Source organism: Mobula birostris, chromosome 1 (assembly GCF_030028105.1).
Source record: "Mobula birostris isolate sMobBir1 chromosome 1, sMobBir1.hap1, whole genome shotgun sequence".
Classification (NCBI taxonomy): domain Eukaryota; kingdom Metazoa; phylum Chordata; class Chondrichthyes; order Myliobatiformes; family Myliobatidae; genus Mobula; species Mobula birostris.
This window is the reverse complement of record NC_092370.1, coordinates 32,506,134-32,528,975: the sequence shown is the minus strand read 5'-3', so window position 1 is coordinate 32,528,975 and position 22,842 is coordinate 32,506,134. Positions and strand designations below refer to the sequence as shown.

At 40.8% G+C, this 22,842-nt stretch overlaps 1 protein-coding gene across 2 annotated transcripts in view; it reads left to right on the top strand.

The window, feature by feature from the left end:
• Positions 1-14,713, top strand: part of tmem70 (transmembrane protein 70) — a 43,296-nt gene extending 28,583 nt beyond the window's left edge. Inside the window, exons 3-5 of one of the 2 annotated variants that reach the window (XR_011885451.1) lie at positions 7,340-7,398; positions 7,516-7,631; positions 14,548-14,713. Coding sequence is in view for 1 of the 2 variants with exons in the window: in XM_072253582.1 (XP_072109683.1) it covers positions 7,340-7,362 (23 nt within the window). In the remaining variant the exon portion in view is untranslated. Of the gene's footprint in view, positions 1-7,339; positions 7,399-7,515; positions 8,150-14,547 lie in introns of those variants that run through there. The other variant, XM_072253582.1, reaches the window with a different exon arrangement.
• Positions 14,714-22,842: the final 8,129 nt, after the last annotated feature.

Sequence of the window (22,842 nt, the reverse complement as noted above, 5' to 3'; positions counted from 1 at the left end):
GCTCATCACAACAGTAGAGGAGGCCATGGATGGACATATCAGAATGGGAATGGAAAGTGGAATTAAAATGGATGGCCACTGGGAAATCCTGCTTCTTCTGGCACACAGAGCGTAGGTACTTAGTGAAGTGGTCTTCCAATTTACGTTGGGTCTCACCAATATACAGGAGGTCACAGTGGAAGCACTGGACACAGTATATGACCCCAGCAAACTATCAGGTGAAGTGGTTGCCTCACCAGGAAAGACTGTTTGGGGCCCTGAATGGTAGTGAGGGAGGAGGTATGGCACTTGTTCCACTTGCAAGGATAAGTGCCAGGAGGAAGATCAGTGGGGAGGAACAAATGGACAAGGGAGTCATGTAGGGAGCGGTCCCTGCAGAAAACAGAGAGTGAGTGGTATCCCATTGGAGATTGTGGTTGGTGGTGGGATCCCGTAGGAGATGGCGGAAGTTCCGGAGAATTGTGTGTTGGACACGGAGGCTGGTGGGGTGGTAGGTGAGGACAAGAGGAACCCTATCCCTGGTAGGGTGGCGGGAGGATGGGGTGAGAGTAGACATGCGTGAAATGAAAGAGATATGATTAATGTCAGCATTGATGGTGGAGGAAGTGAAGTCCCTTTCTTGAAAGAAAGAGGACATCTCCCTCGTTCTGGAATGAAGAGCCTTTTCCTGAGAGCAGATGCAGCAGAGACGGGAATGGCATATTTATAAGTAACAGGGTGGGATGAGGTGTAGTCCAGCTAGCTGTGAGAGTCCATGGGTTTATAATAGCCAAAATCGGTAAGCTTATATTTTGTCTAGGTAGCCTCCAACCTGATGGCATAAACATCGATTTCTTGAACTTCCTGTATTGACCCCCCCCTTCACCATTCCCCATCCCCTTTTCCCTCTCTAAACTTTATCTCATTGCCTGCTTATTGTCTGCATCTGGTGCTCCTATCCACTTTTCTTTTTTCCATGGCCTTCTGTCCTCTCCCATCTTATTCCCCCTTCTCCAGCCTTGTAGCTCTTCCAATAATCAACTTTTCAACTCTTTACTTCACCCCTCCCCCTCCCCCTCCCAGTTTCACCTATCACCTTGTGTTCCTCCCTGCCCTCCCTCCACCTTTTAAATCTACTCCTCATCTTTTTCCAGTCCTGCTGAAGGGTCTTTGTCCAAAATGTTGGCTACTTTTTTCCATAGGTGCTGCCTGTCCTGCTGAATTCCTCCAGCATTTTGGATGTGTTGCTTAGATTTCCAACATCTGCAGATTTTCTCTTGTTTGTGAAGAACTGGTTGATTCTGGTTGCCCAAAGGTCTAGAGATAACATACGAATGTTTTAATTGTAGAATGAAAAATTATGCTTTTGCTTAGTGGTTCTCACAGTACGGTGATGCTCATTCTTGGCCTTCACCAGTTATTCACTGCTAAGCCTGGGTATGTTTTCCACATGTGAATATAAGCAATAACTGCAAACTATTCATCTTTTAAAGACATTAAACCTAACTAATCCATGTTATTTCTGCTCACGTACGTTCAAGCACACATACAGAGCAATGGCTACTAAAAAATACTTTGCAGCAGTTAGTTGTTTTATAACCATATAACAATTACAGCACGGAAACAGGCCATCTCGGCTCTTCTAGTCCGTGCCGAACGCTACTCTCACCTAGTCCCACCGACCTGCACTCAGCTGATAACCCTCCATTCCTTTCCTGTCCATATAGCTATCCAATTTAACTTTAAACGACAACATGGAACCTGCCTCGAACCACTTCTGCTGGAAGCTCGTTCCACACAGTTACCACTCTCTGAGTAAAGAAGTTCCCCCTCATGTTACCCCTAAATTTTTACCCTTTAACTCTCAACTCATGTTCTCTTGTTTGAATCTCCCCCACTCTCAATGGAAAAAGCCTATCCACGTCAACTCTATCAATCCCCCTCATAATTTTAAACACCTCTATCAAGCCCCCCCCTCAACATTCTACGCTCCAAAGAATAAAGACCTAACTTGTTCAACCTTTCCCTGTAACTTAGGAGATGAAACCCAGGCAACATTTTAGTAAATCTCCTCTGTATTCTCTCAATTTTATTGACATCTTTCCTATAATTCGGTGACCAGAACTGTACACAATTCTCCAAATTTGGCCTTACCAATGTCTTAAACAATTTCATCAACATTACATCCCAACTCCTATACTCAATGCTCTGATTAATAAAGGCCAGTATACTAAAAGCTTTCTTCACCACCCTATCTACATGAGATTCCACCTTCAGGGAACTATGCACCATTATTCCTAGATCCCTCTGTTCTGCAATGCCCTACCATTTACCATGTATGTCCTATTTTGATTAGTCCTACCAAAGGGTAGCACCTCACATTTTTCAGCATCAAACTCCATCTGCCTCTTTCAGCCCGCTCTTCTAACTGGCCTAAATCTCCCTGCAAGCTTTGAAAACCTACATCATTGTCCACAACACCACCTATCTTAGTATCATCTGCATACTTACTAATCCAATTTACCATCCCATCATCCAGATCATTAATATATATGATAAACAACATTGGACGCAGTACAAATCCCTGAGGCACACCATTACACACCGTCCTCCAATCTGACACACGGTTATCCACCACTACTCTGTGGCGTCTCCCATCCAGCCACTGCTGAATCCATTTTACTACTTCGATATTAATGCCTAACGATTGAACCTTCCTAACTAACCTTCCATGTGGAACCTTGTCAAAGGGCTTACTGAAGTCCATACAGACAACATCCACCGTTTTACCCTCATGAACTTTCCTAGTAACCTCATCAAAAAATTCAATAAGATTTGTCAAACATGACCTTTCACGCACAAATCCATGTTGACTGTTCCTAATCAGACCCTGTCTATCCAGGTAATTATATATACCATCTCTAAGAATACTTTCCATCAATTTACCCACCACTGACGTCAAACTCACAGGCCGATAATTGCTAGGTTTACTCTTTTTAAGCAATGGAACTACATGAGCAATACGCCAATCCTCCGGCACCATCCCTGTTTCTAATGACATTTGAAATATTTCTGTCAGGGGCTCTTTCCTCAAGGTCCTAGGGAATATCTTGTCCGGACCCAGAGACTTATCCACTTTTATATTCCTTAAAAGCGCCAGTACTTCCTCTCCTTTAATTGTCATACCTTCCATAACTACCCTTCTTGTTTCCTTTACCTTACACAATTCAATATCCTTCTCCTTAGTGAATACCGAAGAAAAGAAATTGTTCAAAATCTCCCCCATCTCTTTTGGCTCCGCACATAGCTGTCCACTCTGATTCTCCAAGGGACCAATTTTATCCCTCACTATCCTTCTGCTATTAATATAACTGTAGAAACCCTTTGGATTTATTTTCACCTTACTTGCCAAAGCAGCCTCGTATCTTCTTTTAGCTTTTCTAATTTCTTCCTTAAGATACTTTTTACATTCTTTATATTCCTCAAGCACCTCATTAACTCCAAGCTGCCTATATTTTTTGTAGATCCCTCTCTTTTTCCGAACCAAGCTTCCAATATCCCTTGAAAGCCATGGCTCTCTCAAACTTTTAACCTTTCCTTTCAATCTAACAGGAACATAAAGATCCTGTACCCTCAAAATTTCACCTTTAAATGACCTCCATTTCTCTATTACATCCTTCCCATAAAACAAATTGTCCCAATCCACTCCTTCTAAATCCTTTCACATCACCTCAAAGTTAGCCTTTCTCCAATGAAAAATCTCAACCCTGGGTCCAGTTCTATCCTTCTCCATAATTATATTGAAACTAATGGTATTGTGATCACTGGATCCAAAGTGCTCCCCAACACACACCTCCGTCACCTGCCCTACCTCATTCCCTAACAGGAGATCCAACACTGCCCCTTCTCTAGTTGGTACCTCTATGTATTGCTGCAAAAAACTATCTTGCACACATTTGACAAACTCCAAACCATCCAGCCCTTTTACAGAATGGGCTTTCCAGTTTATGTGTGGAAAATTAAAATCTCCCACAATCACAACCTTGTGCTTACTACAAATATCTGCTATCTCCTTACAAATTTGCTCCTCCAGTTCTCGGTCCCCATTAGGTTGTCTATAATACACCCCTATAAGCGTCACTACACCTTTCCTATTCCTCAATTCCACCCAAATAGCCTCCCTAGATGAGTCCACTAATCTATCCTGCCACAGCACCGCTGTTATATTTTCTCTGACAAGCAATGCAACACCTCCCCCTCTTGCCCCTCCTATTCTATCACACCTGAAGCAATGAAATCCTGGAATATTTAGTTGCCAATCACACCCCTCCTGCAACCATGTTTCACTAATAGCTACAACATCATATTTACAGGTATCAATCCATGCTCTAAGCTCAGCTACCTTTCTTACAATGCTCCTAGCATTAAAATAGATGCATTTAAGAAACTCTCCACCTCTTACTCTCTGTTTATCTTTAATGGAGCAATCAACTTTGTTATCTTTTTCTTCCTTGTCCCCTACATCTTTGGTCTGAGTGCTCCTGATCTCTGTCCCCTGCCTATCCTCCCTCACACACTGCCTACTAGCTTTCTCTATTTGTGACCTAACCTCCTCTCTCCAAGTCTCTTTAATTTGATTCCCACCCCCCCCCAACCATTCCAGTTTAAAGTCTGCTTTTGAGTCACTTTCCTAAGAATTGTTTTTATCACCACTGCTTTACTTGTGTTCAACTCCCCAGCCTCGCCCCAAGTTTCTTCAATTTATCAATAATACCAGTTTTTGTTTTGAAATGATCAAATGAGTAATCTGTTTTAAAACCATATTAACCTTTAATTTTGGGAATGTCAGTTTGTCTAGCATATTGCCCCACATATTAAGCAATCATCCTTACTCTTAGTTAGTTGATTATTTATTTTACAAAGAACATATTATATTAGAATAGTCCAGCCAGCCAATGGAAATGACCAATTTACAGAGCTAGAGCATAGGCTCAATAATAATGTACTGTCTTTAATTACATATTTCCATTGCATTAGTTTAACTTATCCTGGCCAGTAATTTATGATTTATTCTCATATTAAAAATATTCCCACCCTGCTACACAATTCAGAAATGGGGCACCTTGTAAGGTGATTATTTCTGCTTAAAGTGCTTCATGATCTGACTGTATAATAGCAGCCGATTTAATAGGATATCTTCAGAAACAGATATACACTAAAAATATTTCAGTTTGAGCTTCTATGTGTAATTTAACATTTATTTGGAGGGGGAAAAATGTCTATTACATACTTAAAAACAAGGTAGTTGAGATGCCAGTGTTACATATGTGGACAATACATTTACAGTTTTTGAGAAATGAGGTGAGAATATGGTTGGGTTGAGTTGCTCGCCAACCTTGGCAATCCAGTTGCAAGAGGTTCGTCACCATACGAGGAGACATCGTCAGTGCACTGTTCACTCATAGTGTGTCCTTCTCTGATGTTTGAGTATCAGAGGAGAGTATGTCCATAAGCGTACGAGATTCTGCAGTTGCTGGAAATATTGAGCAACATACACAAAATGCTGGAGGATTTCAGAGTGTCAAGCAGCATCTATGGAGGGAAATAAAGTGGATATTTTAGGTTGAGATCCAATGTTTGTATTACAGGTGAGAAGCCACACCTATAGCCATTTGTATTTGACTTATTACAATGAAGCCTCCAGCAGCTTCCTTAATATAATGTTAAGAGGCTTCAGAAAAAAATTCAGTGTACCACTGATTTTTAGCACTTGTGCTTGGTGAGCTGGATTCCTATTAGTAAAGTCATTCCTCTTCTAAGTAAGGCTTTTTAAAATGCTGTAATTGTTTGTTGCTTTCAGTAAGTAGCAAAGTCTTGAACCAACGTGCATTTTCCCATGGTAACTGCTACTGCCAATACGTTAGCGTTGTTAGCATTAAGAATACCATTGTGTGCCATGACACCAACTTCCTTGGTTAACACAATTTTTCGCAATGATTGACTTTGGTCACTTCAATTAATCGATATTTTTGGAATTTCCATGGGGAAGATTTGGAGTAGATTTTACGAAGTTGCAAAGGTTAATTGATTAGAGAACCACTCATTCAAAATGTAAAATGGAACCAATGTTTTGTAATTTGAAATTAATATAATGACCTTAAATTGACTCATGCCATTAAGCACTACTGACTTTGAAGATATGGAGAAATGTTTTCTTTAAACCAATATAGCAAGGAATGGAGGAATAAAGATAACTTTTACAGATCTATTGAGGAAGAAATCCAAGGAACCATACTCCCAATGACTGGCTCACAACTATTGTTTCATTCTACTGAATATGCTTCTCTATAACATGGCTCATTTTCCAAGCTTTGTTCCAATATGTGTGCTGTACTCTTATGACTGGCTTCCTTGGTTTCCCCCAGTAAATAATACCCCACTAGCTCCCTCCCACATCTCAGCCATTCACTCTGAAATCATCGTCCTCTACCACAAATTGCAATTTTTGTATCATCTCCTCTGAACGCACGGTTAAATATTTCCTTTCTGATTTTGGTAACAGTTACACCTAATTCATCTCTATTCTGCAAGTGTATTATATTAATGATTTAAACTATACTGGAAGGGCAGGGCGTTGGGATCGGAGATGAGAATCAATTTCACTCGCGAGGCTCACTCCTCTCTCTCTCTCTCTATGGCGCGGAGGTTATGAAGACTACCCCCGGCCGTGGTGCTCCGTACTTGCTAAGATGACGGACTGATACCGAGGCTTGGACTTAACCCGCGCTGCTCCAGGGTTCAGGTCTAAGGACTCATTTTGTTTCGGAATGTTGTTGCTTGCTTCTATTGTTTCTATGATTTGTGTCCCCCCCCCCCCATTTCTCTGTGCATTGGGTGTTGGTCTTTATTTTATTATTTTCTTTTAAATTGGATTCTTTCCAGTTTCTTGCTTTGTGGCTACCTGTAAACAAACAAATCTCAAGGTTGTATAATTTAAACATTCTTTGATTATAAAATGTACTTTGAACTTTGATAGTCAAGAAGTACAGGGGTTCTACAGATTATGATCTCTCATTGCTCAACCAAGAAGCTCTTTGAGTTTTGCCAATTCAAACTAATAGATTATTTCATTGCATATTGATTGCAAACCAGATATCTCTACAGGTGCATTTGCAGTGGATATCCCTGAATATTGGAGTGAAGTATATCATAGTGCAAAGCCATACATTGTCCTTGTGTAGGAGATGAACAAAAGGTCCTAAACTCTTCTTGCTAGGCCTTCGAAATGTATTAATATTTTTTACCCATCTAAATGTTCTTTTTATATGTGGATAACTTTGCATTTCTAATTTATTTAAAGGTAGGGCTGGGCAGAGACAATAAAGAAAGCAAAATTGTTAAGGGACGAAGAATAAAAAGGTAGGAGTTGTTGAATTTGGAACGATCAAAGTCCATCCAATTTACCTTTTACCATTGTGCAAATGACTACTCATTGACTACTCACACCAATCAATCTTTTGTCATCCCTTTTTGCAGGTGGATTCATAGTGAAACAGATGTTAGCTTCCGTAAAACAAACACTCCGACACAAATGCTGAAGTGCATAAGTCAACAATGCCTTTAAACTCTATGGCAGGATCACCAAACACTACGTAAATATTTGGTAACTGTAGAAATTATTGATAGTTGAATAATGGAGCTTACATATTTAAACTTATTTTCTTGCGGTGAACGTAGTCACTGAACAATTAAGTGCTCTGCAAATGCAGTAACTCTCTCTAACTTACCAGTCATTCATAGTCCAGTTTCAGATTCTGAATGAAGGGTTTCTGTCTGAAGCTTCGACTTTTACTCCCTTCTGTCTGACTTGCTGAGTACCTCCAACATTTTGAGAGTGTTGCTTCAGATTCAGTTTATTGTCATATAAACCAGAATGCAGTGAAATTCCTTGCTTCCACAAAGCCCACAGAATAAATCATGTACATTAAAGTAATAAAAATAACAATTTAAATACATGGGATCCAGGGTGACTTGCCTGGTTAATTCAGAATAGGTTTGAAGACAGAGGGAGATACTCATTGGAACATATTCTGGCTGCAGGTTTCTGACTAGTGGCGTGCTGCAGGAATCTGTACTGGGACTGTTGTGTATTTACTATTTCAGTTATATTTGAGCGATCTTGTGTATATATATATATATATGTTTGATTAAGTTTTCCTGTTTGTTTAAATAATTCATTATGGGTTATATATATAAATATGTGAATTGCATACATTATCACGCTACCACGCCTTATTTGAAGTAAACTCGAAGTTAGACCTGCATTTCGGACTCATGTGTATTCCTCGAATCAGTTTAATGCGTTGAAGTTACAAAACATTGACATTGGCGATGAGGTATTTTTAAAACGAACTCGAGACAGCTACTGACCCATTCAAGTGCAGCGAGACGTTTGAACTTTAAAGAACACAGCAAGTAAAAAACGCAGCCCAGCATGTGCAGAGATGTCAAGTAAAAAAAAAGGGCCATAAATAGAAGAATTCAGGGTTCATAAACTATAAGTACCCAGAGATAATAATTATTAAAAAAATCAGAAATGGCTGGCTACATTGGAAGGATTGTCATGTTTGATTAAACAATGGGTAGTTGGCTCATGTATACTGAGATATTGGAACATTATTTTGAAGCAAGTGAAATAGCCAAGGAGAAGCGAGTGCCAATTTTGCTAAGTGCCTCGGGTTTAAAAGCATACAGCATGCTTCGAAGTTTGACTGCCCCAAATAAATCTGCAGAAATCAGCTTTACTTATATTGTAAAAGTAGTGCAGGAACTCTTGGAAACAAAGGCATTGTTGATTGCAGAATGCTTTAGGTTTCATAAGCAGATTCAAAAGGAAGGGGAGACCATTTCAGTGTACGTGGCTGGATTGAAGGATTGTCTGAGCATTGTCAGTTCAGTGATGGGCTTAATGATGCACTGAGAGATCATCTAGCTTGTGGAATCTTAAAAGAAAGCATTCAAAAATGACTCCTAACTGAAGCACAACTTACATTTAAAAGAGTTTTTAAAATCACTGTTTCAATGGAAACTGCAGAGGGAGAGGCAATTGAGTTGCAGTCAGGAATGAAAATGAGCCTGGATAAAATTGCAACATCTAAACAGGAACCAGCCTGGCTGAACAAATTGTGCTACCTTTATGGCAGGGGCTCACATAGACCAAACAAATGCAGATTTAAAGGTGAAATTTGCAGAAAATGCAACAAAATAGGACACACGCACAGAGTGAGTTGGGCAGACAAAAATGAATGGACTGCTCAGGGAAGAGAAAAAGCTAAAAGTCAAGTTGCATTTCAAAGACAGCACTGATCTGCACACTGTTGATGAAAAATCTGATAATGATACCAGTGGCGCAGGACTGTGTAACCTGCAAACGTACAGTGTGAAAATTAACAATGAACAAGCAATATGGTTTACACCAGAGGGAACGGCAAATTAATTAAAATGGAATTGGACAGCGGCTGAGTTGTTTCAGTCATCCACAAAGTGAGATTGAAGGTCATTTCAAAGATATTAAACTGAAGCCTTCAGATATCCAACTAAGAGCTTGTACTGGAGAAAAGATAACTCCTGTGAGAATAACATTTGTAACTTACATGCCACATCCCTTGTAATGAAGCCATATAAAAGTGAATTAAGAAAGATACTGGACAATGCCACAGCAGTGTTCAAGGCTGGCATTGGAAATCACAAGCATATCGAGCCTAAAATAGCGTTAACTGAAGATGCTGCACCCAAGTTTTGGAAAGCCTGTCCTGTTCCTTATACCATCCGTGATAAAGTAGCCAGTGAGTTAGAGCACATGGAGGCTGAAGGAATTATTTCCTGGTTGAATGGAGCCCATCGGCAATGCCAGTGGTCCAAATTGCCAAGAAGAATGAGTCTGTCAGGATCTGTGGTTGATTTTAAGGTCACCATCAACGCAGTACTGCAAGTAAATCAATGCCCTCTGCCCAGTATAGAGGATATCTTTTCAAACCTTTCTGGAGGAAAACACTTCAGCAAAGTGAACTTAGCTGAGGCCTACTTGCAGATGGAGATAGAGCAAGAGTCCAAAAGGTTTCTCTCCTTAAATTCTCACAAAGAGCTTTCTTGGTACAATAGGCTTATTTTTGGAGTAGCACCTGCACTGGCACCCTGACAGAAGGCTATGGACCAGGTGCTGTAAGGCTGCCCAGGCACTCAGTGTTACCAGGCTGACATCTTCATTACCAGTAAGGATGACAAGGACGATCTCCAAAACCTCAAGACAGTGTTTAAAAGAAGATTAAAGATTATTGGTTTAGAGCACGACGCGACGAGTGTGAATTCTTTAAACCAACTATCACTTACTATAGTCTCATGATTGATGCACAAGCGTTAGACAAGTGTGCTGAGAAAATTCAAGCAGTGCTGGATGCCCCAAAGCCAAAGGACATGGCACAGTTGTGGTCCTTTTTGGGATCTGTCAACTACAATAACAAGTTCCTGCCAAACCCAGCTCTTATGCTCCACTTCTTAAATTCATTACTGCAGACTGGGAAGAAATGACAATGGGCAAAACACTGTGAGATGTTTTTCAAAAAGGTAAGGAAATGATAATGTCATATGCTGTATTGACACATTATGATCACATCATCCAGTGAAGCTTTCCTGTGACACCTCTCTTATATTATAGGTGCAGTCATGTCACGTGTCAAGAGTGGTGGAAGTGAACACCCTATGGCCTTTGCATTATGGTTCCTTACCGCTGCAGAGAAAAATTACACACGGATTGACAGAACGACCTTGAGTCTGGTTTGGAGTATAAGATGTTTCAACCAGTACTTGTATGAAAGAGAATTTACCCTCATCACTGATCATCAACCACGAGTGTCCATTTTCACTCCACAGAAGGGTGTTCCACGAACAGCAGCAGCACAAATGCAGAGATGGGCTCTGTTTCCTGGAGGATACAATTACAAGATTGAATTCAACAGGACAACTAATCATGGAAATGCTGATGGATTGTCCTGTTTACCTTGGAAAAGGAAGTACCAGAAATATTTACTAAAAAAGACACTCCTCTTGACGTATTCCCCTAATGCAAATCAAAAGTCTCCCTATTACGACAGAGATGATCCAAAGAGAAACTAGAAAAGATTCCACACTGTCTCGGGTCTTCATTACTACTGAAAATGGCTGGAATGTGCAACAGACACTCCTGTTTTCCCATGTTTACCAGTGCTGAGATGAACCTTTGGTGGAGGTTGTTTTATGTGGGGATTGAGAGTTGTTGTACCATCCAAGCTGAGGGCCAAAGTGTTGGAGGAGTTGCATGCTGGCCTTCTATGTGTGGTTAAAATGAAAGTGTTGGCTCGAAGCTTTATCTAGTGGCCTGGAGTAGATCAACAGATCAAGCAGCTTGCTATGCACTGTGTAGGATGCCAACACGTCCAGAAGATGCCAAGAGCAGCACTTCTCCATCCCTGAGAATGACCTGCATTCTCCTGGCAGAAGATTCACATGGATTTTGCCTGACTGTTCATGGGCATGTTTCTCAGTAGTAGTGGATGCAGCTACAAAGCGGCTAGGAGTGTGTCCAATGGCATCCACTGCAGCTTTGCACACTGCTGGTGTGTTGAGAAGCCTCTTCGCAAGGACTGCTGTTCCCGAATACTCAGTCAGTGACAATGGACCACAGCTTGTGGGGGAACAGTTCCAATCATTCCTGGAAATTAATGGAATAACACTTATCGTGTCTGCACTGTACCACTCAGCTAGAGGTGGCTTGGTGGAGAAGTTTGCCCAGTCTAAAGAATACGATGCGAGCAATTATCAGCAGAACATACTCCACTGCTACTGAACCAGAAGCTCGCCGATATCCTCATTGTATATTATAATGCAACACACTCCACAGCCAATAACTTACCAACCATGCTGTTCCTGGGTCGTTCCTTGCATTCACACTTGGCTCTCCTCAGACCCAATCTCTGGTTATACAATATTCTGAAGAAATGCATTTAGTTCCGTTTGTCCTATTATAGGAAGGATGTGAGGGCTTTGGAGAAGACTCGGGATGATGGTTTAAAGGGAGGTTGGACCAACTTGGGTTCTTTTCTCTCGAATGGTGGAAGCTAAGGGGAAGTTTATAAGACTGAGAGACATAGATAAAGTAGGCTACTTGTATCTTTTTCCCAGGATCGAAATGTGTAATAACATGCGTTTAAGATGGAGGCGGGGTGGGGTGGGGAGGAGGCTAAGTTCAATGAAGATGTGTGGGGCAGGCTTTTTTTACATGAGTGGTAAGTATTTGGAATGTGCTACCCGACTGCACTACAATCATTGCACTATTCTTTTATTCTTGTCTTAATTAAACGCAGATCATTACAGCACAGGAACAGGCCCTTTGGCCTATTGCGTTGTGCAGAACTGGTTAAACTCCCAATGAAACTAATCCTTTCTGCCTACCCTGTGTCATTGTTGAAGATCCCTACCACCTATCGCACAATCCCTTTGACCTACTATTGTCAGGAAGAGCATCAGGACTCGGACTGCCAGACTGGACAGTAGATTCTTCCCTTAGGCTGACTAATGAATACCCTGCCACACCGAGGTCTCGTCACTAAGACAGCGAGCTATTTACTGTACTGTTTGTAGTTTACCCGTCCTGGGCACTACAAGCATTTTGAGATATATTTTATGCACTTACTTCTGGTAATATTTTGTTTTATATTCTGTGTGTGGGTGCACTGTGGTCTGGAAAGATGTTCTGTTTGATTGTTCATGTGTACAGTTAGATGACAATAAACTTGAACTTGAGTATCTTTCTATTCTCTCCATGTTCCAAGAATCTCTTTCATTCCTCTTGCGAGGCAAGGAAAAAGCACAATTTTCAACAACCACCCCAGGAGCACACCTCATATTCTGTCTGGGTAGTTTCCAAATTGATGGCATGAATGTCCTTTTCTCTGACTTCCAGTGACTGTTCTCCCCTGCTGCCCACCCTTTTTTGTTTTCCTCCATTTTGCTGGCCTCCTCCTTCCCCGCCTTCACCACCTCCCCTTCGATTTCCTCATCATCTTCCCTTTATTCCATTTACTCCACGAGGAAAGGTACCTTCCTCATTGGAAGAATCTTGGGGTACTCTTTAAAGATAAGGGGCGAAGAGATAATTTTTTTTTCTGAGATTGAGAGTCTTTGGACTCCTGCTTGGTCTTTGAATATTGCCAAGGCAGCTGGCAACAGATTCTTGTTGAGCAAAGGGATAAAAGGTGACTGGAATGCAGATTTGTAGCTGGAATCTTACCATGAGATGGAGCACATTTGAAGGGCTGAGAGGCTGACTCCTGTTCCTAATTCATACGTTCAACAACTGTGTTTTCATTAAACAATCTGAAACCAACTACTTGAACAAGTTCTTTCAGATGCAAGCCAGGAAAGAAAAAAAGCATAATTTTCAACTAATACTTTAAACACCTTGTAAAGCAATAAAATTGAAAAAAACGCTGGGCTAAGTGGGAAGCTGCAATATAGAATTAGGCCACCAGTCAGCACCTACCATATTAATCCCAGCAATTAGCTCATAGCCTTTTGTCTAGACAATTTAAGTGCTAGACAGTGATCTTTAGGTTCTTACAGAGGAGGAAATATCCTTTCCACATCCAATGAGTTAAGAATCCTCAGATCGTAAACGTTTTAATGAATCTTTTACTTTTCTCAATTATAGCAGATGCAAGCTGTCCAACCTTTTCTCATGTGACAATTCACCCATTGCAGATATATGACTAATAACTCTCCATTGAACAACTGTTAGTAACCCTGCTTCAGCCACTCTCCAGCAGTGTATTCCAGATCTTCTCTGGGTGGAAAATGGTCTGCTTCAAATCCCCTTTAAATCTTTTGACCCTTGCCCTAAATCTCTCAATTAGCTTTATCTACCTCTGACATGGGAATAGTTTCCTGCAGTTTACCTACCCATACCCCTCAATAAGCAACACACACAAAATGCTGGAGGAACTCAGCAGGCCAGGCAGCATCTGCGGAAAAGCATAAACAGTCAATGTTTCAGGCCGAGACCCTTCAGCAGGACTGGAGAAAAAAGACGAGGAGTAGAGTTAAAAGGTGAGAGGAGGGGAGGGAGAAACACAAGGTGATGGGTGAAACTCGGAGGGGGAGCTGTGAAGACCCTCATACCCCTCATAATTTTGTTTACGCCAGTCAAGTCTCTCCGAACTACTTCCACTCCAATCTCTCCTCATAACTGGAATGCTCCATTCCAGGTGGCATCCTGGTAAGTTTTCTCTGCCACCTTGAACAGTACTTTATCATAAATGTTTAATAGTATTTTAAAGATCTATTTCATTATGACGTATGTTAAAATTTAACGCGATTTTAAATCAGTTTAGGCACAGAAAATTAAGTATGCTTCGTAAAACCACTTGGATCCTATGCAACATTATTTTAATCGTATGCAGATTATTTTACGGTGAGATTTGTTGGTAAATCTGAGGCCCCTGTCGGTCAGAGTTAACCATGGATATTGTGTCCTAGCTGTCTAGATACGCAAGCCTGGGCAGTACGATATGGAGAGCAAGCTGTTGCCCATTTAGCAAGCTTTCCCTCTCCACGCAACTGATGAACCCAAATGAACAGCAGAGACCAATACAGTTTGATACAACCAGTGTCGCAGGAGAGGCCAGTCAGCGTTGAACTCAAGGTAGGGCTGCTTTGGGACTCCCGCTTTGGACTTTCCTTTCGAGGTTTGCTCCCGAAGCCTTCCTCATGAGTGGGTATAGCCTCAAGGCAGCAGAGGTTTGAGATCAGAGTTTTCCTTCACCTAGATGAGCTGCCAACAATGTTCCCTCTAATTTTTAGTAGTCAGTGAGTGCAAAAATCTTACGTGCAAATTCTTTTCCTGTGACAAAAGTATGTACGCACTGAATGCGCACATGGGACAGTTTATGTAGGTTTACAAAATATTTGACATAAAACTGCACAGACTAACAACAACATAACATAAGTCACACACACAAAAAAATGCTGGTGAACACAGCAGGCTAGGCAGCATCTATAGGAAGAAGTACTGTTGACATTTCGGGCCGAGACCCTTCATCAGGACTAACTGAAAGAAGAGATAGTAAGAGATTTGAAAGTGGGAGAGGGAGGGGAGATCTGAAATGATAGGAGAAGACAGGAGGGGGAGGGATGGAGCTAAGATCTGGAAAGTTGATTGGCAAAAGGGATATGAGGCTGGAGAAGGCAGAGGATTCATGGGATGGGAGGCCTAGGGAGAAAGAAAGGGGGAGGGGAGCCCAGAGGATTGGCAATGAGTATAGTGAGAGGGACAGAGGGAGAAAAAAGAGAGGAAAAAAGGGGAAAGAAAAAAATCATAACAACAATAAATAAATAAATAAGGGATAGGGTACGAAGGGGAGGAGGGGCATTAACGGAAGTTAGAGAAGTCAATGTTCATGCCATCAGGTTGGAGGTATTTAATTTTTATCATATTTAAGTCACTCAGTTATTTTTTCTCTCTCCTGTCTTTGGCATTTACCCATTCTTTGTAAACTCTATCTCGTCTAATAGAACTTCCATTCCATTGATAGCTTTTGATTCTCATTAACATATCCAAATGACATTCACCTAAACGGTTTCTCAGCTTGTTTTTGAGTTGATTCATTAGGCTAAAACCTCGTTCACAGTTAGCACTAGACGCAAGAAAGGTTACCCCAATGTCCATCAACTGTGCAAGGTCACAAAACTGCTCATTTTGAAGTACAAATGCCAACATTTGAGCAAAGTTTGAAATCGGTTCGGATTTAATTTTTTCTTGCACGGAAAATTTGAAATCATTAAACTGTCTAACTATTACAATATTTTCAGCTAGAAAATTATGATATTTTAGACTAAGGCATTAACTTGTTCATCGCCAAATGTGAAGTCACAATCTGCAATTGCGGAGAAATCAAAAGTTGATCATTCTTGTACTTCAACTTTGATCTCCTCTGGGTTTGATCGTTTTCGCTCTTGCTCATCTGCACTCAACCGTAACATGCGTAGCACTCCTGTAACGGGTAATGACGGGTTCTGTTGCCTGAGCTTTTGTACACCGTCCAAATGGGATTTACTTGCTAAATGACGCTTCAGTAAGTCAAGTTTCCAAATATCATCCCACTTCTTTCCACTAGCAAATTCTCCAGCAACTTTTGCATCACGACAATACAAACAGATAACTCCAGTTTCCGAATCATACATAAATATTTCTCGTAGCTGAACGTTCATGACCTCATGAGCTTTCGGTGTAGCAGTTTCTACTATTTTGTTAAGCCATTCAACTTTAAACAAATTTGCAGTTCTTTTGCGCTTCATGCCCTTCACTTCTTTTGAATTCGACATAGTGAATCAATATTTTTTCCAATAAGATCTTAGTAAGCCATCTACAGGATTTGAAACAGATCTTTGTAAACTTTACGATATGAACACTGTCCGCCAAAGTTGGCTGCCGCCTTGATGCAGCTGTATAAACCGGAACAGGAAAGATGAGGTGACGTAAATTAGTGACGTGCATTGTGGTATTTGAAAACCCAACTAACTAGTTAACAGAAACAGTTAGCTAAAAGATTATTTTCAATAAGTATAATTACTAATTACTACATTATTTTAGGTAACTAACCTTTTGTGCACACATTAATTTCCTTTGTGCGCTGGTTGAAAAACGTGTGTGCATGCGCACACATGCTGAGCTTAGAGGGAACTATGGCTGCCAACCTCGGCTGAAGAGCCCCTTCTGCCCGAAGCGACTAGTTTTAAGGTGCCAGTAACCCACATTTGCCCCTTCTCTTGTCAGCAGAAATGATTCCGCCAGGCTTAGTTGCTAAGCCACACATGAAGGCCAGGAGCTGGACTTGGATGTCAGAGGCTATTTGAGGCACACGGCACTGGGAGCTTTTAATAGGTAGTAGGAGCTTGTCCCCATTACCAACCCCGGCTATAACAACTTCAAGGAACCAGTCGGTAAATACGAGGTATTTTATCAGTTGATTTGCCATTATTAGTGTGGTGAATACTGAAAACAGCTTGTGGAGGAGTACTGAATCATTGGCAGAAACTGGATTATTAAGTAATATATGTGTTCTTTTGCTGCTATTTTATTTGTGAATTCATTGTAAACCTGTTCATGAGAACAGAAGAAATAGGAGCAGGAGTAGGCCATCTGGCCCGTCAAGCCTGCTCTGCCATTCAATAAGATCATGGCTGATCTGGCCATGGACTCATCTCCACCTGCCTGCCTTTTCCCCAAAACCCTTAATTCCCCTACAATGCAAAAGTCTATCCAGCCTTGTCTTAATTATATTTATTGAGGTAGCCTCCACTGCTTCATTGGGCAGAGAATTCCACAGCTTCACCACTCTCTGGGAAAAGCAGTTCCTCCTCATCTCCATCTCCATCCTAAATATACTCCCCCGAATCTTGAAGCTATGTCCCCTAGCTCTGGATCATCTACCAGTGGAAACAACTTTCCTGCCTTTATCTTATCTATCCCATTCATAATTTTATATGTTTCTGTAACATTTCCTCTCATTCTTCCGAATTCCAATGAGTACAGTCCCAGGCAACTCAATCTCTTCTCATAGTCTAACCCCCTCATCTCGGAAATCAACCTGTTGAACCTCCTCTGCACCGTCTCCAAAGCCAGTATATCTTTCCTCAAGTAAGGGCACCAGAACTGCATGCAGTTCTCCCGATGTAGCCTCACCAGTATCTTGTACAGTTGCAGCTATAACCTCCCTGCTCTTAAATTCAATCCCTCTGGTAATGAAAGGCAACATTCCATTTGCCTTCTTGATAGCTGGCTGCACCTGCAAACCAACCTTTTGGGATTCATGCACAAGCACTCCCAAGTCCCTCTGCACAGCAGCATGCTGCAAATTTTTACCATCATCTGCTCTTCCATTTTCCCTTCCAAAGTGGATGACCTCGCATTTACTAACATTGTACTCCATCTGCCAGAAACTTGCCCACTCATTTAACCTATTTATATCTCTCTACAGACTCTCCATATCCTCTGCACAATTTGCTTTTCCACTCAATTTAGTATCATCAGCAAACTTAGATACACTACACTCGGTCCCCTCTTCCAGATCGTTAATGTATATGGTGAACAGTTGCAGACCCAGCACTGATCCCTATGACACACCGCTCACCACTGATTGCCAACCAGAGTAACATCCGCGTATCCTAACTCTGTGCTTTCTATTAGTTAACCAATCCTCTAACCATACTAATACATCACATCCACCTCTATGCATCCTTATCTTATGGATGCATAGTCTTTTATTCGGCACCTTATCGAACGCCTTCTGGAAATCCAAGTAAATAATGTCCATCTCTTCCCCTCTATCCACTGCGCTTGTTATATCCTCAAAAAACTCCAGTAAGTTTGTCAAACAGGACCTGCCTTTACTGAATCTGTGCTGTGTCTGCCAGATGGATCCATTTCTTTCCAGATGCCTCGCTATTTCTTCTTTAATGGTAGCTTCAAGCATTTTCCCAACTACAGATGTTATTTCCCCCAACTACAAATGTTATTTTTCCCAACTGCAGATGTTATTTTCCCCAACTGCAGATGTTTAGGAGGGTCAAATCAGATGAGGCTTGCAGCAGTACAATTCAGAGCTCATTTAACCCGTTTTATTAAAACCTGGTCAAACACCTCAAATAAAATCCTACCAAGATGGGCTGTTTATTTTTATTTTATTTTTTTCTCTGCTAGACTATGTATTGCATTGAACTGCTGCTGCTAAGTTAACAAATTTCACTTCACATGCTGGTGATAATAAACCTGATTCTGATTCCTACTATGTAGATGCCATGCCCTACAGTAGAAGACTCACATGCCTCTCCCTCATCAGAAGGCTAAAGAAATTTAGCATGTCCCCTTTGACCCCCTCCAATTTTATCAATATACTTTACAAAGCATTCTATCCAGATGTATCATGACCTTGTATGATAGCTGCCCTACTTGTGACAGGATGAAACTGCAGAAGATTGTGGACACAGCTCAACACATCACAGAAATCAGCCTCTCTCTGTTGACTCTCTACACTTCTCACTGTCTTGATAAAGCAGCTAACATAATCAAAGTTCCCACCCACACCAGGTATTCTCCTCCATCTCTCCAACAGGCTCTAAAACCTTCTAGTATGATCACATTTGTCTGTTGACCACCCAGTCTAACTACTTATAGACTTGTACCTTATTCTCTACCTGCACTGCACCTTCTCTCTAACTGTAATACTTTATTCTGCATTCTGTTATTGTTTTCACCTTGAACTACCACAATGCATTGTTGCAATGAAAAGATCTCAGTGGACAAATTTTTTCACTGTACTTTGGTGCATGTGACTATATTAAACAAACTAACCAACTTTATTTAAGTTTGCTGTTTGCTTATTACAATTTTACAGAGCATATAGTTCAAAAAATCTTTCTTGAAATCGAAGATCTGTTTGCAGCAAGTATACAGTAAATCTTGAAATTGTCCTTGTTCATTCATGTCTAATTACATGCCAGTTTTTCAGAAAGCACTAATTTGATGGAAAAATGGAGGCGGGGGCAGTTTTCATCAGTTAATGCGTAAAAGCACATTGCTGAAATCTTCAAGGGATCTTTACACCATTCCCTACTGAATAGTCTGTGCTAAACCAGGTCTTCATTTAAATGATCACTTGTGAGATGCAATCTTTAAAATGGACTTGAGGCATTGTCTTCTAGGATCAATTAACTTTAAATCTACTATAGGGGTTCCCAACTTGGGGTATACAGACCTCTTGGCTAATGGTAGGGGTCCATGGCATAAAGAAGGTTGGAAACCCCCTGGTCTAGTAGGAGAACTAAACAAATGGAGTGATTCTTTCTCCCTGAACACAGATTTAGGGAATAACTAGTGTGCAACTATTGTGATGGATATTCACTGTTCAAGCCTGGGGAGTCTTCTTGCCAAGCTTGGCTTTCTACCACAGCAGCTAACTTGCTATTTTGAATGTGCTGTGTATGTTTTCCATCTTGACCCTAGAGAAATGCTGTTTCGTTTGGCTGTATTCTTGATGGTTGAATGACAATTAAACCTGGATTTGAGTTGATTGGTTCTGAAGACGTCATCACATAGCTTGGCTTTTTACACACACACATGAATCTTGATACCTAAAGGTAGGAGAATGGACTAGTGCAATGACTTCTGCCTCTGTTAATCTTTCTTTAGTTCACTTTCTCTTTGACAGTTACTGGAACGTGTCTTGGACGAGGTGCCACCATTATTTGCCCTCCCCTAATTAAATACTTTCCCATACTGTCTGCTAATACCATTGCCTAAGGATATGGTAAAGGTCAGGGAATTGTGGTCATTGTCTCTGATATGCTCACCCACTTAGAGATCTGTCGCCTGACCACTTTCATGCCCACTACGAGATCCGGTATGGCCTCTTCTTTAGTCGACGGGTCTACATAGTATGTCAAGAATCCTCCCTAGAATAGGAAGAATATTTTCACCCAGAGAGTGTTTGTAATTCAGAAGCAGAGACTCCTGTGAAACATATAAGATTATTAAGGGATTGGACATGCTAGAGGCAGGAAACATGTTCCCGATGTTGGGGGAGTCCAGAACCAGAGGCCACAGTTTAAGAATAAGGGGTAGACCATTTAGAATGGAGTTGAGGAAAAATTTTTTCGCACAGAGGGTTGTGGATTTGTGGAATGCTCTGTCTCAGAAGGCAGTGGAGGCCAATTCTCTGGATTCTTTCAAGAAAGAGTTAGATAGAGCTTTTAAAGTTAGTGGAGTCAAGGGATATGGGGAAAAGGCAGAAACAGGGTACTGATTGTGGATGATCAGCCATGATCACAGTGAATGGTGGCGCTGGCTCGAAGGGCCGAATGGCCTACTCCTGCTCCTATTGTCTATTGTCTCTTGTCAGCTGACACTTCCAGTGATCAAACAGTTGGTTTTGATTAAGTTAAACTTACAACCAATATTTCTTGCTCAGCTTCTTGCCATGAGCGGGAGCCGCCCTTCAGTCCTTAAATTATAAGCAATAATCAGTCTGAAGATAGAAGGACAGCATTGCAAACAACACTAGCCCACAGCATGGGGCTGGCTACTCAAGAGATGCAGTGTAAAACAATTGGGTTGTGTTGATTGGGCCTGCATCAAACCAGACAACACTGGCTAAGTTATTCAGTTTGAAGGAAGTTTGCAGAGCAGACTGATACTATCACTTAGCACATCAAATAGCTGATCTATCAATAGTTGGGAGATTTGTGTACTCAGAGAGTCATCCCTCACAGCCTTAATTCTGGGTCTTTGGGATCATTAGCATAATGCTGTTACAGCACCGATGACCTAGGTTCAGTTCTGCCACTGTCACATTTTCCTTGTTACTGCATGGGTTTCCTCTGGATGCTCTGGTTTCCTCCCACATTCCAAAGACACACAGGTTAATTGGTCACATGGGTGCAAGTGGGTGGTACAGGCTCATTGGGATGGAAGAGTCTGTTGCTGTGCTGCATCTCTAAATAAATAAAAATCAATAAATGTCATCACCTCTTCAAAAATTCTACGTGTCTATACTTAGATTCTGTAAATCGGGTTCACAATCTTTTTTATGCCATGGACCCCTATCAGTAACCAAGGGGTCTGTGGACTCCAGCTTGGGAGCCCCTGCTATCGATAGACTTTGAGAACATGTTTGATAAAGCCCTTCACAAGTGACTTTCTGCCAAAATTGAAGTTCATAGCTGAAGTTAAATTACTGATGTGACTAGGAAAATAGCCTGGCAGATTAGAGACATGCATATCTAAGTTGCCAATATTAGAAAAAATGTGAAGAATATTATCATAGTAGAGGAAAGTATCAAATTACAAAAAGGGATGTTGATAGATTGTACAAGTCTGCAAGGCAGTAACAAGGCAACTCATTTTAATATAAAATAACTGCCTGAAAGCGGAATGCGAAATTGTGAAAAGATAGAGACCATAGAAATCCAGAGAGCTGGATCTACTCATGTTCTCTGTGTATCCATATTTAAAGGCTGGCTAAGTAGTGAATACAATTAAAAGATGAATGAAATGCTGAGCCTTGTAATTGGAGATCTAGAATTCAAGTGAGTCGAAGTTATCTTACATCAGTGCAAAACTCGTTAGTTGGAATATGGTGAGCTGTTTCAGGCAGTACACTTTGGAAAGGTTAAGTTGACCTTGAATTTACTTGAATGATACGTTCAGATCTTAAATTATTTATTGTTCAGTTCTCATTATTACTATGATATATGTATTGTTAATTTGTCTCATTTGATAGCATGTGTGCCTCATTATAATCTGGCTTAATTTTTCATATCAGTGCAGCATTGTCAGAGATGACTTCCTACAAGTGAAGCAAAAGGTCCCATCTGTCTTTGAAAGAATAATGAATATTGGAGGGCAATATTCAACCCTCTACCATGCTGCCAAACATACAATTTAATAATTTATCTCATTCTCTGATGGTAGGAAATTGCTGTGCAAAAATTGGCAAAGACAGACACCTTTACAGAAGCCATCTTTTGAATGGAAATCTTTTTTGAATTGTCCTGAGATTATGGAAAAATACTATATTAAAGTAATTTCTTTGTCTGTGAGAAGTCCTGGACAGAATTGAAAAAAAAAGATCCCAAGTATAAAGTAGAATTAGAAGGAATGGTGAGAGAACTCAAATTTTACAGACTTGAATCCAGAAAATTGAGGATCTAATTGCAATATGTAAAATGTTTAAATATATGTATTACATCATGAAAGAATTTCAGGCTTGCATAAAC